Source organism: Mytilus trossulus, chromosome 1 (genome assembly GCF_036588685.1).
Source record: "Mytilus trossulus isolate FHL-02 chromosome 1, PNRI_Mtr1.1.1.hap1, whole genome shotgun sequence".
NCBI classification, from domain to species: Eukaryota; Metazoa; Mollusca; class Bivalvia; order Mytilida; family Mytilidae; genus Mytilus; species Mytilus trossulus.
This window is the reverse complement of record NC_086373.1, coordinates 74,978,540-74,999,033: the sequence shown is the minus strand read 5'-3', so window position 1 is coordinate 74,999,033 and position 20,494 is coordinate 74,978,540. Positions and strand designations below refer to the sequence as shown.

Genomic DNA, 20,494 nt, shown 5'->3' with positions numbered 1-20,494 from the left:
TTTTAAGCGCGGAATCTTGTTTACAAATAGGTTAATTTAACTTTAACCTATGATTTATTACAGTTGCGAACATTGGGATGGGTGTTACGGAATTTCAACGAATGACTAAACCTTAATGAGGTCAAGAGCAACTCTACAAGATCCAAGTAAAGATAATAACAAGGTCACTTAAAAATTTCTGATTCAGCTCTTAATATTGTAAAATAAAAATGAACGGAGATTCAGACTGAGTTATTACTAAACTAAGTTATTTGTGATGTTAATGTATCTTTAGCAATATTAACAAAACTATATCTTATGATTAGTTATATCAAATTATGTGATAAATATCGTTGGTTTTAATGTTAACTAAATACAAGTTTTCCCATTTATATTTTGAAACTCTTGAGATTTGTACACAGAACGTTAACTCATAATTTATATAGCACGATTTTGAAGAGGATTCCAGTTTCTAAGCTGGCTTATTCTGCAATTTTTGAATTAAAAATTCACAGCATTTCAATGCCACCCCTCTCTCTCACCCCCCCCCCCCCCCCCCCCCCCCCCCAAACAAAAAAAATCAAAGCATCTCATGTCGTTTCCTTGGATAGGACAAAAACATAAATGTCGCTTCAGAAATTGTTCAGAAAATGTTAAATTTAGGACATTTATATATGTAACGAAATTGATCTATCATCTGAGAAAAAACTGAGTGACAGATACAATAAACATATTCACAACTTTCTTTTCACTTTAGTGAATTAAACTTGCGCTTATTGTGTATTGTCATTATTGGGACTCTGTTCCTTGTGTTGTTTGTTGAAAATCATATCCATATCAACATCGCTAGCGATGATTTTATTGTTTTGTGCTGTTGGGTCTGCTGAATTACTTTCACTCTCATGTACTTTGATTCACAACAACAATTCTTCTGAAGATCTGCGTTAACCTCAGAATTTACGTTGGACCTGTGTTTTTTGTTACTCTTTTTTGTCATTTCCTGAATATTTCATTTGACGGTTGGACTATATTTTGTCTAAATGACGTAAACATTTATCTTCTACATTCAAAATATTAATTGTTTTAAAGTATAGTCTATACATACCTACCTACCTTTTGTCTCTTTATCTTCTATGTCTCTGTCTGACTTTGTAGTCTGTATACAATCGTTTTTCTTGAAATCGTATTCAAATCTTTCAGTTTTCGAACGAGCTCCCTCGAATCGAGAAAAATTACGATCAGCTATCTATTCGTTTTTATACGCCCGTCTTTTAGACAGGAAGTATTATGGTATACCGTTGTCCGTCTGTCCGTCCGTCTGTCCGTCCGTCGTCCACACTTCGGACAATAACTCAAAAACACTTTCACCAATTTCCATGAAACTTAAGTGAATTGTTCATATATATTGACGTAAGCTCCCTTTCGTTTTTCTTTTTATTTCAGATTTTAAGTTTTGGATTAACGGGGCTTTATTCATAAAAAACTGGGGGTATTTTCAAAACTTCGGACAATAACTCAAAAGGCTTTTACCAATGTCCATGAAACTTTGGTGAATTGTTTATATCTATTGATGTAAGCTCCCTTTCAATTTTTATAAATTTCAGATTTTACATTTCCGTGTTATGAATTTTCATGCTTAAAAAAGGGAGAATTTTCCAATTTTGGGACAATAACTAACACTTTCACAAAATTTTATGCAACTTTGATAAATTGTTTATATCTATTGACATAAGCTCCCTTTCCATTTTTATAAATTTTAGATTTTACGTTTTTTAAGTAATGATTTTTTATACTAAAAAAACGGGGATTTTATGCAACTTTGGTGAAACTTTGGTGAATATATTAATGTAATCATCCATTTGATTTGTATTAATATCTGAATTTACATCAACTATACCAATTTCGTCAGATTTTACATTTTATGCTGTCTTATTAAAAGAAAAAAACGAAACAACCGGACATTTAATCGGTATCCAAACAGATCCTTTGTATGATGGCTCACAGGGTCTCACTTTTCTAGTTGATTATATGAATTCATTTAAAGCATAAAAGACAAGTTAAAAGAGCAACGGGCGTATCATGCGCTAAAGCGCAGCCCTTTATTTTAATATCTTGAAAATGTATGTAAAGATCAAAAATAAAGACGTGATGTTCATTTTAACTGTAACCATGAATTGTTTAATTAGGCAATATTGACATAAACAAGTGCGTACTATACTCACTTCAACGGGAGTCTAAAGCTACAACCGAATGTAGGTTATAATCTAACACGATACAGTAACCGGCTATATTCTGGTTGAATTATTTTACATTTGTGATTTCTAGCTGACTATGCGGTATGGTCGTTGTTCATTGTTGAAGGCCGTGTGGTGACCTATATTTGTTTTATTTTCTGTGTCATTGGGTCTCTTGTGAAGAGTTTTCTCAATGGCTGTCGCACTACATCTTCTTATTTATATGTATACTCGTTACGTCAAGTTTTGATTGATACAGGCAAATAATTTTGTTACACGAGTCAGTCTGAGGTATGAAAACTACTGATATTTGTTTCTGATGCGATATTTTGAATAAAAATAGGAAATGCTGGCACCCTCAATTAATGTGAGAAAAAAAATTTGTGGTCATTGATTTCCAATATTGCAGTTATTTATATACTAAAGCAGTCCCTCTCGAACTAAAATGATAACTGAATTGCTGTGCAGCTATATAGATTTACATAATAAAAAGAAAATATGGTAAGTTTTGGTTGATGCAGTCAAAAGATTTTATTACACGACTCAGTCTGAAGTATACAAACTACTGATATTTGTTTGTGATTCAATATTTTGAATAAAACAAAGACATGCTCATTGGAGGATCAAGGGGAGGGGGTCCAGGGGTTGGAACCCCACTTTTTTTTTTAACATAAATGCATATGAATGGGAGCATATAGTTGGACCCCCAGCCTGATCTAGCTGCCCCTGCATGCTGGCACGATAAATTGATGTGAAAAATTATATTTTTTTCCAAAACTGCTGTTACTTGTATATTACAGTCCCTCTAGACCTAAAATTAAACTGAAGTACTGTGCAGCTATATAGATTTGCAGAAAGAAAAAGCAAATAAAGGCAGTTTAGATTGATGCGGTCAAAAGATTTTTGCTAAACAGGTCCTCCGAGGTATGAAAACTACTCGGAAACAGATATTATATTTGTTATTGAGGTCTGATAATTTTGTTATGTGATAATGAGCCATCCTGACTCCCGGAATAACAAATGTAAAACAATTCAAATAATAATGCCCCCCCCCCCCTAATACTAACGGCCTAATTTATGTAGAAAAATTGAGAGAAAAACAAAAATTTATGTAACACATCGATCAACAAAAGAAAACAACACTGAATTACATGCTCCATGACTTGGAACAGGCACATACATGCAGAATATGGCGGGGTTAACAGGTTAAACATGTTCTCTAAGGCAGCAACCATTTGATTTTCTGGGGGGGGGGGGGTGCTATGTTTTTTTTCTGTACAAACTTTTTTTTTCGCTTCAATCTATTTTTTTAGCGACTGGAAACAACCTTTTTTTTCCAAAAAAAACCATAGACCCCCCCCCCCCCCCCCCCCCCCAGCGAAAATCAAATGGTTGCTGCCTTAGTCTTGCCGATTATAAATCTGAAATAAAAACGGCAAAATAGCTAAACTCTATATAATTTAAATCGCTTTTTTACCCAATCCTTTATGTTAAGGCAAAGAAATTTATAAATCAACTCTAGCCGTAGAATTTATAAATCAATTTTAGCCACAGAATTTATAAATCGATTTTAGCCGTAGAATTAATAAATCAATTCTGGTCGTAGAATTTATAAAAATCAATTTTAGCCGTAGAATTTTTAAATCAATTTTAGCCGTAGAATTTATAAACCAATTATGGCTGTAGGATTTATAAAAATCAATTCTAGCCGTAGAATTAGTTTTTACATATTTATTTATAGTGGATTGGGGAAACAAGTTTTGCAACTTATATTAATCCCTTTCCACTTTGCGGGTGCGAGTGCTGCCTTGTAGCGGCATTAGCCTACTCTTTTTCGAAATCTACAAGGGTGTCTTTAACGTACAAGAGATATGGCCCTCTCTTAACACGGGTCAGCCATTTATCGTCCCCGTCCGCTGGACTATCATCGTTTCCTCAAGACCATAGTCGCGAATGGTGTCAAGGGAGAGCCGAAAATTGAGTTCCTGAAATTTTCATCCCAAACGGGAATCGAACCAGGAAACTTTGTGTTAGTAGTCCGATGCACTAACCACTACACCACGGCTCTCTAGAATTAGAAATCAATTCTAACCGTAGAACTGTTCTAGAAGTAGAACTGACCAAATATTTGGTCAGTTCTAACTAGAACTGTCTAAAACTGTTCTAGGGTAGAACTGTCAGGATCACTTCTAGGTAGAACTGTCAGGATCAGTTCTAGGTAGAACTGTCAGGATCAGTTCTAGGTAGAACTGTTCAAATCAGTTCTAGCTAGAACAGTTCTTACCTAGAACTGACTAAAAGGTGTCAGGCTGACAGTTCTACGTACTGTTATAGAACAGTTCTCCGTACAGATTTAATGAGAGGTTAGAAGTGATCTCCACTGTACTTTGACTACTGCAGTAAATGCATATACAATATATATTTTGATAAATAGTGAAAGAGGGAAATAACAATGCGATATATAGAGTTATAAAAAAAGAATTTATTTTCCCTCGACATCTCAAACGATCAGATATTATATGTTTTTTGTAGTTTTGTATAAAATCGTTTAAAAAATTCTGACACTAACCAACGGACCACAACCTGTATATTTGTCCAGAGACATATATACACACAATACTATATATAATAGAGTTGTCGTAGACTTGTCACTAGCTCAGGCGTAGCTTATAATATAATTATTTATGTGACTGCATCCTACATTAATATGTAAGATCCTCTACGATAGATAATTCAGCTGATTTTTGTATATAGTATACATGTATTTCCCGTGCCTCAGGTAGATATGAAGATTTGTTCAACAAAGAATATTCATATTTCACGAGGGCTCATGTTTTTTTGTTACGACTCTAGATAAAAACAGACGAGAAAAGGTATCACTCGGCAACCAAAAGCTTGATTTTTGTCGAGCATATATATATATAGTGATCGAGTGGTCTAGCATGTAGGGTATAGTGCAAGGCGATTTGGTACCACGATATCTCTTAAGCATGTCAGTTCGAATCCCAGCTAGGGGAGAATAAAAATTTGCATTCGCTTTTCAGGTCCAACATTGTTGGGGTGTTATTTAGACGAATTATAATTTTATAATGGACCTGCAATATATAATGGATTTGATTACGGTTAATTTTCCCTGACATTTTTACTATGCATATATTGGTCTTTCTTAACCTTCTCCTATCATTCGGTGAAACCCATGCTTAGATCGTGCTGATCTAATATTTTTGGAAAAGGAGAGGTTGGGTTGTAAAGCCAACATTGGAAGTGATACTTGTAAAAAAGTCTATGCATTAATGCATTTGTTACTTTCGAAGCTCAATAAGGGAGGACCCGGTCCCCTGCTCCCTTAATTCGACGTTAGTGCTTAAAAGGAAAGACCTGTAGAGAAATGCTAAAGCTTTTAAATCTAAATTAAAAAAAAGGGTATATACCAATTAACGCTATTATACTAACAAAAAAAACACTAGTGTAAAACCATTCAAAGCGAAAAACCAACGGTCTAACTATATAAAAAACGAGAAAAGGTAAACACTATAGAACCACATAAACAGACGACAACCATTGTATTCCTTACAGTACGGTTTCGGTTTTCTTTGTTGTTGAAGGTTCTTTGCATAATGAACTTCAATTGCTGACTTTCTCATAGGCAATCACATCCCATCTTCATTTTTTTATATTAATGTTAAAAAAAAACATTAATTAAAATCTACAAAACATGACAAATACATATAGTTTTGTGCACTGTACAAAAGATATTCGTAATACAGATATAGGAGAGGTATCTTTTTGGAAATGTTTTATCTATATCACTTTCTATTTTTAAACAGTTAACATGAGGAATGGTTATCGATACATCTGATCTTTGATATTGTTGTAATTGGTGTGGTCGTAAACTAGTTCAGATTAAAATTACAGTGACTTGATTCATTGAAAGTTCAACCTTGAGTAATTAACCCAGCCTGTTTCACTTGATAAAAATCATAAATAATGAAAACAAATGTGTTTTATTTTAAGCGATGCTATACTTTTCCGCCAATTCGCATTTTATATGCCCCAAAATAATCTTTCATTTGCGACACAACCCAAATTTCATTTGCGCCGAAATAAAACTTTTTATTTGCGCCAATAATACAAGTAAATTTATAAAAAAAAAATATTTCTATTCAAGAGAGACTTTAAATAGTAACTTTCAAACAAAGTTTTTGATTGTATATCAAAATCAAATAATTTTATTATCATATAAATCAAAAACATGATCTGTGACAAACATCAAAACACATTCCTCCGAAATCCGTCATCTTAAACATATTCACCCCGTATCTTAAAATAACCCCGAAACACATAAAGTTGTCATTTCGGGGACTTGAATAGCTGACTTTGTGGTATGGGCTTTGCTCATTGTTGAAGGCAGTACGATGACATATAGTTGTTCATTTCATTGTTCGTTTATTTTAATCTTCAAGGTATAAAGGTTATGCTTAATTTCCTCGAACATTACAGTCTTTTAACTATGTGCCGAAATCCAACGGATTTGTCGTTCTGTATATTATAAGAATCTTTTAAAAAGTCTCTACCCATCGATATGAATTTCACTCAAATAATGACTTATGTGTTTTACACTGTGTTACCTTCATGAGAAAAAAAACGCACACATAAAAATAATCTGAAGAACCAACGATGCAAAATTCTATGTTACCAATGTCATTATCTATCAGCATTTAGAAACAGAAAAACTTTGTGATTTTCTTAACATTTGCCATTTTTAAATTGTCAGCATATACATAAGAATATAATAGCGCTAAAATATGAAGCCCATGCATGTTCCTTCATATACTCAAACGTCCTATAATCAAATTTGATCGGTACGAGATTGTGGTGATAGGGGGATTGACTGGTCCTTCAAAATGCCACTTATTGGGTCCATTAAGAGTTGTTGTAGTGGTTAGAATTCTTTTAACGTGCACAAGACAGGACACTCTCAATACGGGTCATCGGAGTGAATGTCACAAATCTAAACTAACGTGTTTGCTTATTAAGACATTCATCATAGCCAAACGAACACCCAATGTCAGCTAAGGTTGTACTGTCGGTCGGAAGAAGACCAATTGCAAGGGGACCATAATTTTTTTTACCCCAGTTACCCTTGGTGTTGTCGGTATAAATGATACAGTTGGACAAAGTATCAGTCATCTACATAACCTTATATAGTTGCGTTGTTGCGTCTTTCATGCATGTCTTTATAGTTATCAATAAAAAATGAAACGTTTCAAAGTTGGTACTGGTGAAACTGCTCTGAAAAATTTCTGGAGCCCCATGTGTTAATGACGCTCGTATTGATAATGCATGATTGTTGTTTGCTTAACGTTCACTTGCAAATAGTTCATGAATGTCCAGGATGAACACAAGGTACCAATACTACAGATTGGTTTTGGAAGGAGGCCGTCCGGAGTAATATCGCGGAAGTTTGGACAGGCACTAGATAAAATAAAGTATATTGGATAAGGACAAAAGTGTTGCCTTGCAACAGGCGATTTACGGACTCTCGTAGAGTTTTTGAGAAGGTTAGTAAAATGTAGAGAGACTGTTGTTCTCTCAACATGAGACATTGCATCTTATATTCGCATTCTGACTGGACGTGGTATCGTTTACATCCCACACAGCTCAACAGGTGTATAACACTTCGGAGAGGGTTTTACCTCCGGTCGGAAAAATACCAAAGTGACCATATCTATTCCCCAGTCAGCCTTTGGGGTCACAAGTACATACTAGTAATGCGCTTGGGTAAATCATGTTTGCAAGTCCAGCATCTACTTAAACTATGACAATGGTGTAAAACACAAGATGAATCTCGTCATGAAAACCTGAAAATGCATGAAATACTTGTCACTGGATGAAATACATATAATTATATAACAATCAAGCAATCTCTACTACATTTTGTAAATCCGCTCAACCAGTACATACGGGGTTTTTGTTTAGGGGGTGTCTATATGCACGTATCTATTTACTTTAAAAATTTTAAAGCGGTTATAATAGAGTGTTCCGCGTATACCCGAATCCCAAACGATAATCACAAGTTAATTGTTTGCATAATATTCTTTCTGCTCTTGGTCTACGTGTAGCTCTATATTTATGACGCCTATAAGGGTAACGAGAGGAAAACAACTTGCGGTATCTTTTTTTTTTTAAATAAAAAAAATTCTGGGTGAAATCTTATTTCACACTTCATTAACTGAAGCCAATAAATTATGATGTTCAGCATCATCATGTGGTCCTATAAAAACTACTGCGGGTGTGGTCTGTAAATGACATGAAGATTGCTGTCGATTGCCGCTATCGCTGTAAATAGATATAGGAAGATGTGGTGTGAGTGCCAATGAGACAACTCTCCATCCAAATAACAATTTAAAAATTAAACCATTATAGGTTAAAGTACGGCCTTCAACACGGAGCCTTGGCTCACACCGAACAACAAGCTATAAAGGGTCCCAAAATTACTAGTGTAAAACCATTCAAACGGGGAAACCAACGGTCTAATCTATATGAAAGCATTTTAGGCCACTCTCTTCGTAGTTATCACCAATATTCTATTGTCAAATAAAAGGTATTTAGTGCATAAGATTTCACAAAGAATCGATAGGATATATAGAATAATAGATAGTTTCGTTTTTGATACTGACTATATCATGTGGAATATCTAGACGAGCCCGTTAGGGATGATTAAGCAGATGATGCCATCTGGTCAATTCCTGCATGATCCAGTAGACAGGTCGTCTGACCAATCCAACCTGAATCAACCTATAGTAATTGCTGGTCCGTTAAAATTAAATGACGATGTTTTAGTGAACGACAGTGGGTCGTAATATAGTCAGTTCGTAAGAAGAGCGTGATGATGATGGCATGAGCGTACTATAATCGTACTATAAGCTTGAACAGCGTGGTATGCACGTGGAACAGTCGAATTAGAAGCGTGGTTGGGTCGCAATGAGAACATGATGGTCGTAGTAAGGTCGTAACATAGTCGCTGTGAAATCGTAGCGCAGTCTCTTCGACAATAATCGTGCTTTTGCTACGCTCTTGCTACGTTAGTACAGTTATTTTATGATCTTACTACGACCTAACTACACTCTCCCTATCATTTCTACCGCGACCTGATCTCGCCACGACCGCATCACGATTGTTTGGAACATGTTCAAAGTTGGTCCTCGCTCAGCACGATCAAAAAGACTTCATGATCACCACAAACATTTACCACGACTTTACTTTGATCTACGCAATTGCACTACGATCGTAAAAATTTGCATTTGAGATCTGACAAAGTGCGATCGTGACCAAGTGTGACGGGGGTATAAACCACACACCCTCCTCTCATGAATAATACAAATTTAACCATTCTATACGTATATGTTTATATAAATCTTTATTGCAAAATTACACCCATGAGGGTCAAGCAATACAATGAAACAATAATTTTATACTATACAATGCAATACAATGAAATACAATGTAATGCAATGAAATACAAAAATAATACAATACAATATATGGAATAATAGAACATTAGAGTTCAATTATAAATGTATGTAAAAAACACCATCATAACCTTGCCTGACACGGGTCTGACTCCCTCAGTTCTAAAGACTGTTTAATGAAGACTCCAATATGACAAACAAGTTCAGGGATGGGGTTTAGAATGTGTTTAAGTTTATTGAATGCATCAAGATGCTGAAATAATGGTACATAGTCTTTTAGATAACCAAAAAGATTAGAACGCAAAGATATGTTAACGTTACAATACAAAAAGAAATGATATTCATCATCTAGGACTTCACATTTTTTACATAATCTTTGTGCTCTTGGAATGTTTCTGTACCTTCCTAATTCAATGCCTAGGGAATGATCACTTAGTCTAAATTTTGAGAGTAAACTGCCTATGTATAAAATTATTGCAATTTAAATATTCCTCAGACTGACAATTATTTTTTAATTTCCCATAAAGACAAAGTTTGGATGAGGAATCCATTTTTGAAAGTTTAATTAAAGTATTTTTTTCATATTCCTCTGAAACACACTTTTTTATATTACATTTTAACATGTTTTTTGATTGTTTAAAAGGTACATTATTATTAGAGTAATTTTCTGGGTTTATTTTCATTTCTTTAAAAATTTTATCTGCAAATGAGTACCAAGAATAAATTCCTTCTGAATGTAAATTTATGTTTGTTTGTAGAGATTCTTTAACCAGGGGATTAATATCATTACAATTTATTCTATAAAAATACATGAGTGTTTGAGTTTTTATATAGGAGTCCAAAGTAAATCTACCTAATTCTGATCTAGCACCTATGTTAGTGGCTGTCTTTTTCAGTCCTAATACTGCTTTACAAAATTTAGAATGAACCTTTTCAAAGGGATATTTTTCTGCTAATGCAAGAGTATCACAAAAAGTATTATTTACTGCAGCTCTATTAGATGCCCTAAAAGCTGACTGAAAATTATCCATAAACCAAATCTCAGAGTTGTATGTCAAAATAGGTCTTATAAGAGTATCAAATAATTTACATGACAAATTAGTGGGAACAAAATTAAAATTGGACATATATTTTCTCAATAAAAATAAAACTTTAATGCCTTTTTTAGACAGCTCTTCAGTAGTTTTTGTAAAATTTCCCCTATAGTTAATAATATTCCCTAGAAATTTAAAGTCCTTAACTTCAGTCAAAAATTTATTATTAAACAAGAGGGGTGGGGATTGTTTATAAATATTCTGAAAAACTAGAATTTTAGTCTTGTTTGTATTAACACTCAACTGCCATTTAGTGCAATATTTATTTAGTTTATCTAATGCGTTTTGAAGCCCCTGGTGTGTCTCGGACAGTAACACTAAATCATCTGCATAGCTGAGAGTTTGGATACTTGAAGTATCAAGAACCGGAGGGTTACAATTTACATGTAAAACTTTTTATGCGGTTTTGTCACGATTTCAGTTCAAACTATTACAGGCACTCAGAGTGTATATATAGGGGGATATATTAATTATTATTTTTCCAGACACCAATGAAAACTATCAAACCCAACTTTACTTTCAATCTCAGGGGGGGGGGGGGGGGGGGTCACTTCTTACTATGTATTGAGTGGTATCGATGATCCCCTGGAATAGGTCACTTTTTCATGCTCCATCGGGATGATATATAAAAAGGGTGAGCAATTAAATTCAGATTAAATATATCAATAGGTGGATATTTTTACTTGCTTGATTATATCAAAGTATTTGAAATTAATCAGATGTCCTTATTTTTTTGTGATGCGGTTAAACCACAGTCGTGAATGCATCAACTATTTGTCAAACAATTTAAAGTCTATTAAGACCTATGTAGTATTTCCGCTAAATTGAATGCTAGATACAGATGCTATAAATCTCATCATTTTGACATTTGCACCTAATTAACATTCAACGGTTTGTTTACATGAAACATGATAACAATTATTTTAAGAAATTCCATAGTGTCAGCTATGAGATGGAACGGCATGTAACTTTTGATCAGTTTTTCAAACATAAAACTTAGTGAAAGTGTTTCTCTCTGGAGTGTTACTATACTTCTCTGACCAAACATCTTTAATTTATTGTCTTTTGAAATTAAAATTTCTTTTTTAAAGAAAGATATAAAAGGGGCAAATAGAGGAAAGTGTGTAAGATGTGACGAATTTATTAAATTAACTGTGATAATTGCAACTGCGTTGCTTCTAAACAAGGACGTGAAGATAAATGGGACCCAAAACAAATTATAAATACTAATTGTACCAGAAGATGAAAAATATTCAAATATCTCAATAGTTTTCTTTTTGTTCGTTGACAAGGTATATATTTTTAATAAACAAAATATATAAAAAGGGTGGGGTACTTGATTTATCAGCTGCTCATCCCTATCAAAAAAGCTTGAAGCCCCCCCCCCCCCCTCCCGAGCTTTCAGTATAGACTGTTTTCAAGTCTTTTCCATTCTGTTGATGTTATTAAACCACTTTCAAAAGTTGAGGTAACATTACATAAAACCTTGCAGTTTAAAGTGAAAACAGTCATACCATGATATTATGAATTTACGTTTACAATATACATTTTTACTTTCAACATTAACATATAGAAACGTATAATATTTCGAAAATAAGGAATGTTCATAATGGTTATATCCAGTGGGTTATACATGTACACATGCTGGTTCTTTTCTTTTTCTTATCACATTTTATTGCTAGAGATGTTAATTGAGTGTTATATCCTTCTAATGTTACCTCTTTGATTGACCCAAGACTCGGAAGGAAGTATTATATTGAATACACCATGTACACCGTATGGTTATCATGTTTATTCGTACGTCTATAAAGTCAGTGTAGTAGAACGTTTGCGGTACAATAATAATTTGGAATTATTGTGTTGCCAGTGATGGATTATGACGCGTGTTTTGTAATACATACAGTACTGTAAAGTGAAACGAGGTCATTTTGTTGTGTACTTTGGTCAAAGGAAGAGAAAGATGGAGTCCCTTAGAAAAGGAAAAGGAGACTGATGGGATTTCGTTTTAAAGGAACTAGAGTCTGAAGCTAACCTGATACATATGTTGTACCGACTTCTCGTGCTGTGTCTGATGACTTTTAGCACCTGGTGTAAAACAAGAGAAAGTTCTAGTAAATATAGATGTTTATTATTTGAAATCAGTAATCAAAGTGCTACAGATTTTACACAATAAAATAGCAAGTCTCACTTGATAATAAATTTAGAATTTCACAAATGAACTAAATTAAGGGACATAACTCTATGCAAATTTTAACTAATTAAATAAAACTTGCCCAAACTCTATTTTATCAAGTGAAACTGCTTTACAAAACTTAACGTACAGAATAATACATAATACAATATGTAAAATAAACCGAATCATTTCAACTAAAAAGAATACTTCATTTAAAACGTTTCGTATAATAACTTGTTGCTATGGAAATAATAAACCTTTAAAATAAATAAAATCTTTGCCAAACTATTTCTTTATTTAATCGCATAAAATCTAATACCAAATACAATTTATTTCTGAATAAATTGGTATGTAAAATAACTTTGTATAATTCTTAAACAGTATTAACTGTTTTTTGCAAAATATTAAAATAACAATATACCAATGTTGCTTAGCAACAAACATGTACTTCGGTCACGAGTTCCGTATATGTGTGTAATACAATAAAATTAACTAAATTCAATTTTAAATAAAAGTTCTAAAGTCAATTCAAAATGTTCAAACAATTTTGTAAACAAACTAAAATCTTGCGGACAAGTGTCGCTTTGTAAAACCTAAGTAATGACTTAATATGCAATCTATATACAAAATATAAAACACAACTTACAGAATAATAAAGAAGGAAATAAGGTTTCATGTCTATGTTATTTAGCTTTCGATTTAACTCTTAATCATGCTTTCTCAACAAAAGACATTTCTCCCGGCAAATAAAAATTACAAATTATCTCCCCTGGACATTGTAATACTTAAAAGTTACTACGGATACAATATGAAATATTTCCGGACTTTAAATAAACTTTTTCAAATAACTATTATAAAGTTAACTAAATGTTTCTAAACATAAAATAGATTTGAATTAAATAAATTCTTGAAACGTATCTCAATTGTTTACATAAATAAAAAGTATCGCGTCCCAAGCGTATCCAACATTAAATAATTAATCTCAATGGAAACAAATAAAATCTATACAAAATATATACAATTAATTTAAGTGAATATCATTAAATAAATTTTAACTTAACTTTGGCTTTTCCAAAATATAAAGTAATCTAAACTCTTTAATTTAAATAAAACAAAAATACAAAAAATATAATTCAACTTACCTGGTGTAAAACAAGAGAAAGTTCTAGTAAATATAGATGTTTATTATTTGAAATCAGTAATCAAAGTGACCGTTGAAAACATAAATTGTTTCCATGCGGGCGTGGTCACATGATCACTGATTTCTTAACTTTCTCCTGTTTTCACCAATCAAAAATTACCTTGTAAAGCTGCCTTGACCACAACCTAATTTCACTGGTTGGTCAATAATCCAGTCACGGGTGACAGGTGTTATAACAATTTTACACATGAGTAATAGGAAAAGGTTGTTTAACAAAAGCCTTAATTTACATGTAAGGTACATAATCCAAAGTAAATAATTTAGCGCTTACATGTCTCTTTGTTATCCGTCCTAATTACGTAATCTAAATATTAAAGTTGTATGTCATTCTTCTTTATCAAAAATTAACATTCCAAAAATAATGTAACTTATGTAAGGAGAAATTTTAGAAAATAAAATAAAAATTTAAACTTCAAAATACTTTAACTCAAATTGTAAAAATTGAATAATTTTCACTTAAGTTTTGGTCTGTTATATTAAAATTTTGTCTTTGGCAATTCATAATTTTTCTATAACAACTCTTCCTCAACCTCACTAAGCTTTGTCCCAAAGCTTGAATTTGAAACATCATCTGAACTGATAAAATAAGAATAATAATCGTATATATATACATGTAAAAAGAATAAAAGTATGATAAACATAATTTAAAAGTTCATATAGAGTTAATGTTTATATATCACAATCATGTGAATGTAGTTTTGTGATCTAATGCCCATAAAATACTTAGTTAAAAATTAAAAATACATATATGTATGGTCATAATTGCAGATATTCAATAAGACACTTCCAAAATTTCAAAGGGTGTATGTTAATACACTTGAAACGGAGAGGCACTGAGGTATTGTATGTTTGCAAATATGCATTTACTTAATATTATCATTTTGCATATGTGGAGGAAGATTAACACGCACACTAAAATATGTGTGTTTATATAGTACTGATGCAGTTTTCCAATAATGAAAAATCAAGTAAACCAGGTGCTAGTGCAACAGAAAAGTCAAAGTACCAATAAATTTTCATATTAAAAGACAATATAACAATATAAAATTCAAATATAAACCATGAAAATGAATGATTTCTTATATGCTCACTCCTCGTAAGCGCATGATCTGCAATCTCATGATCTGCAATCTCTATGACATAATAAAATCTAAAAATATATTTAATATAACTGTGTTCTAAATCCTACAAAAAGAAATAAACTAAACATTAATACACTCTAAACTCCTCCACTTTGGCTCTCGGTAACATTTCACTGAACACTTAACTTCATCATACATAACTATAATATTGGAATGGATTCTAGTTTCTCAGGACACTAAATTGCTAATATAAAAAAAAGTGATGATTAGTCGAATGAGCACGGCCGTACTCTAGCACTACTGACAACAAAACACATATGCATTCTGTTAGGTTTGACTTCACATCAAAATTTGCCTATCAAATTTCTGAAATTAAAAAAAAAAAAATGTTAATCAAAGGGTCAAATAAATAAAAATGTTCTACTGCGCAGATTCGAAACTTGAGTTCAATCCAGATTATTTGAATGTAAGTGAGTTATTCGCCATCAAAGCTTTATCTGTGTTATTCCAGTGAAATTTGTACAGTAATTTGTTTTCACCTATGGCCTGGTAAAATATTTCCTCTGTTTTCTCCTCCTTCCTTTCTTAGTTTTCCTTGTATAATATTCTTGTATCAAACCCTCTCCAATATTCTGTTTTGGTTCCCATGTCGGTTTGGAACCATCTTTCCATTTTACAAGAAAATACTGTATTCCTCTTGTTTTCCTTGTATTTAGTAGTGTCTCAACCTCATGAAATGTATCATCATTAGCATTGTTTGGTTCATCTCCATTATCACTGTTAGTCTCTGAATCTGTACTCTCATCGTCTGCAATTTGATCATCTTGATCATTATCTGCAGGTTGGTTATTTTGCACATCGGGTGGATCATCTGGAACTGGACGTTCTGGAGCTTGTGGCGGGTCGCGGAAATCAGTGGGATCTACATATTGCCTAAGATTGCTCGCATTGACCATAGCTTTAACTTCCTTCTGGTCACTGCAGCGTCTTAATTTATATGTGAAATTCGGCCCACAGTCAGTTATGTAATAAGGACCATTAAATTTATCAACTAATTTTGGTGAACGACCGACAGGGCTTACATGCTCTTTAAGTAAAACTTTATCTCTAAGCCTAAATTCAGGAATTTTGGTATTTTTGTCGTATCGTTCTTTCATTTTTGCTTGTTTAAGCTTAATATTTTCAGCAGCCAAATCTTGGGTAATTTTGAGATTTGAAATTATTTCTTCTAAATGGTGTTTTGCATCTTTTGACAGATTGTCTTTTGGCAAAACAGATGCGTCAAAAGGTAAGTTCATCTCCTTGCCGAACACCATTGAGAAGGGAGAATACTCTGTTGATTGAGTTGATGGGGAATTTCTAAAAGCCATTAAAATACCAGGGAGTTTATTTGGCCAATTGTTCTGGTCCTTATCACTATAAGCTCTGACTGCCTGTATTAATGTGCTATTGGTCCTTTCCACTAATCCATTTGTCTGAGGATGGTAGGAACTTGTATGATGCCTTGTAATATTTAACATTTCACACAAAGCATTCACCAAATTCGATACAAAATTTCTACCAAGATCTGTGACTAGACACTTCATTGCACCATAACGACTAATAATCTCACGAAATAAAACCTTTGCAACCTCAGAAGCTTCTTGAGTTTTCATAGGAAAGGCCTCACTCCATTTAGAAAAAGAATCTACTAAAAGCAACACATAAGAATAACCTTCATTAGTTTTACTGAGTTTCAGAAAATCCATATGCCATCTTTCAAAGGTTGTGTCAACTGGCAGAGGATTAAGAGGTGGTTTCTTACCCTTTGTATCTCTTTTAATTCTCTGACAGCGATCACATGATCGAATATAGTTTTCAATACTTTGGTGCATTTTAGGCCAAAAGTACTTAAGACTCAAAGCATGATAAACACGTTCGATCCCAAGATGTGCACCACCTACTAAACTATCATGATAACTTAAAAGAGCATCCTCTCTAAGAGCTTGAGGGAGACATAATTGTTTGATCCACTTTTCGCCATTGTCAACTCTGACTCTCTTCTGAAACCATTTATACAGAACATTATTACAGATGGAGTAATCTTGAGCAGATTTCTGAACTTTTGAACTCTGATCATTGTCTGCAGGAAGAATACCCTGAGTAAGAAATTTGTACATATTTCCAAAATCATGACAATTTTGTTGCAACTTTGCAATAGCAGGAAGGTTTGACAATTCTGGTCTGGCAATAACGGGATCTAATGGAGCAACCATAGCTGGTACAAGTTGTTCCGATTTCTCTGCATTTTCTGCAATGGCCCTTAATTGTTCCAAGGTAACTGGTTTTGGAAAAGTGTTGTGGACTGTTTTCCCTATCTCCCCTCTGAAACCTTGAATTGCAATGCCTATCTTGATGTTGTCAGGAATGTCCTGTCCTATGGTTTTTTCTTGTAATCGCGCCATAAACTCATCCACTCTTTCTTTTTGGCCTTGTTTTAATTGGAGAATGTTAACATCAAACAGCCCTTGTGATTTTTCAAAGCGTTTGAAAAATTCATCCTTCAATAGCTGTAATGAATTATGCACAGTATCTGAAAGTGTTGCAAACCATTGTTTTGGAATACCATCTGCCATAAAGAATGGGAAGGAATTACACTGTTGTTGTTCGCACATTTTTTGAATGAGGGTCCAACGTATAAAATATCCCCACCATTGTGATGCAGATGATTTCCCATCATAATTGTTTAGGTTTATTCCTGACGGCATGTTCACACTCACTTCTCTTATCACTTGGACTACTGCAGGTGTTGATGCTGTTGGTGCAGTTGATGTTGCTGATGCTGTTGATGCAGTTGATTCTGTTGATGTGGGTGTGGTCACAGTTGATATTGTTTCTGTTAATAGGACAGGACCTGTTGATGTTGAAGTTGAAGCTGTTGACGTTGAAGCTGTTGATGTTGAAGTTGTTGTCTCTGTTACTTGTTGATGCACCCTTGCTTCTGGTCTTATTGTGTCTTGACTTCGGAGTAGGTAGCTATTAAGTGGTGCTGGCATTTGTATGTTGCTGATGTTATCTTCTTACTTGTTTTGGGACTAGCTTTGGATCTTTCGGTCTCTCCACCAAATGTTGTACCGACTTCTCGTGCTGTGTCTGATGACTTTTAGCACCTGGTGTAAAACAAGAGAAAGTTCTAGTAAATATAGATGTTTATTATTTGAAATCAGTAATCAAAGTGCTACAGATTTTACACAATAAAATAGCAAGTCTCACTTGATAATAAATTTAGAATTTCACAAATGAACTAAATTAAGGGACATAACTCTATGCAAATTTTAACTAATTAAATAAAACTTGCCCAAACTCTATTTTATCAAGTGAAACTGCTTTACAAAACTTAACGTACAGAATAATACATAATACAATATGTAAAATAAACCGAATCATTTCAACTAAAAAGAATACTTCATTTAAAACGTTTCGTATAATAACTTGTTGCTATGGAAATAATAAACCTTTAAAATAAATAAAATCTTTGCCAAACTATTTCTTTATTTAATCGCATAAAATCTAATACCAAATACAATTTATTTCTGAATAAATTGGTATGTAAAATAACTTTGTATAATTCTTAAACAGTATTAACTGTTTTTTGCAAAATATTAAAATAACAATATACCAATGTTGCTTAGCAACAAACATGTACTTCGGTCACGAGTTCCGTATATGTGTGTAATACAATAAAATTAACTAAATTCAATTTTAAATAAAAGTTCTAAAGTCAATTCAAAATGTTCAAACAATTTTGTAAACAAACTAAAATCTTGCGGACAAGTGTCGCTTTGTAAAACCTAAGTAATGACTTAATATGCAATCTATATACAAAATATAAAACACAACTTACAGAATAATAAAGAAGGAAATAAGGTTTCATGTCTATGTTATTTAGCTTTCGATTTAACTCTTAATCATGCTTTCTCAACAAAAGACATTTCTCCCGGCAAATAAAAATTACAAATTATCTCCCCTGGACATTGTAATACTTAAAAGTTACTACGGATACAATATGAAATATTTCCGGACTTTAAATAAACTTTTTCAAATAACTATTATAAAGTTAACTAAATGTTTCTAAACATAAAATAGATTTGAATTAAATAAATTCTTGAAACGTATCTCAATTGTTTACATAAATAAAAAGTATCGCGTCCCAAGCGTATCCAACATTAAATAATTAATCTCAATGGAAACAAATAAAATCTATACAAAATATATACAATTAATTTAAGTGAATATCATTAAATAAATTTTAACTTAACTTTGGCTTTTCCAAAATATAAAGTAATCTAAACTCTTTAATTTAAATAAAACAAAAATACAAAAAATATAATTCAACTTACCTGGTGTAAAACAAGAGAAAGTTCTAGTAAATATAGATGTTTATTATTTGAAATCAGTAATCAAAGTGACCGTTGAAAACATAAATTGTTTCCATGCGGGCGTGGTCACATGATCACTGATTTCTTAACTTTCTCCTGTTTTCACCAATCAAAAATTACCTTGTAAAGCTGCCTTGACCACAACCTAATTTCACTGGTTGGTCAATAATCCAGTCACGGGTGACAGGTGTTATAACAATTTTACACATGAGTAATAGGAAAAGGTTGTTTAACAAAAGCCTTAATTTACATGTAAGGTACATAATCCAAAGTAAATAATTTAGCGCTTACATGTCTCTTTGTTATCCGTCCTAATTACGTAATCTAAATATTAAAGTTGTATGTCATTCTTCTTTATCAAAAATTAACATTCCAAAAATAATGTAACTTATGTAAGGAGAAATTTTAGAAAATAAAATAAAAATTTAAACTTCAAAATACTTTAACTCAAATTGTAAAAATTGAATAATTTTCACTTAAGTTTTGGTCAAATTATGAATTGCCAAAGACAAAATTTTAATATAACACATACGAGAGTTCTGGTAAGATATACCTTTTAATTCATAGAAAATATGAAGAGAAAAAAAACCAAATTGTGTTGATATTTAAAATATGATTTAATATGATTATGAAAAACCGAGGTTTGCCCAAGTTCAATTAGAATATGAAAATGTCATTATGACATTTTTTTTATACAGCCGTAATGGATCTATGTGATCACTTCGGATTTTGAGATGTTGCAGAATTATATCATAATACTCAAGTCGGCAATACTAGTCGATTGAAATTTTCATATTTATATTTACAGACAACACTCTTAACTTTTAGTGATCTTTAGTAA

General features: G+C 32.6%; 1 protein-coding gene across 1 annotated transcript; it reads right to left on the bottom strand.

Annotated features, from left to right (window-relative positions):
• Positions 1-12,817: 12,817 nt before the first annotated feature.
• Positions 12,818-20,086, bottom strand: LOC134694358 (uncharacterized). Its single transcript, XM_063555398.1, has 3 exons — positions 19,119-20,086; positions 13,599-18,384; positions 12,818-12,864 (listed from the first exon to the last, which is right to left on the bottom strand). The coding sequence occupies exon 2, from the start codon at positions 18,268-18,270 to the stop codon at positions 15,775-15,777; it is 2,496 nt and encodes an 831-aa protein (XP_063411468.1). The 5' UTR covers positions 18,271-18,384; positions 19,119-20,086; the 3' UTR covers positions 12,818-12,864; positions 13,599-15,774.
• Between the last annotated feature and the right edge of the window lie 408 nt (positions 20,087-20,494).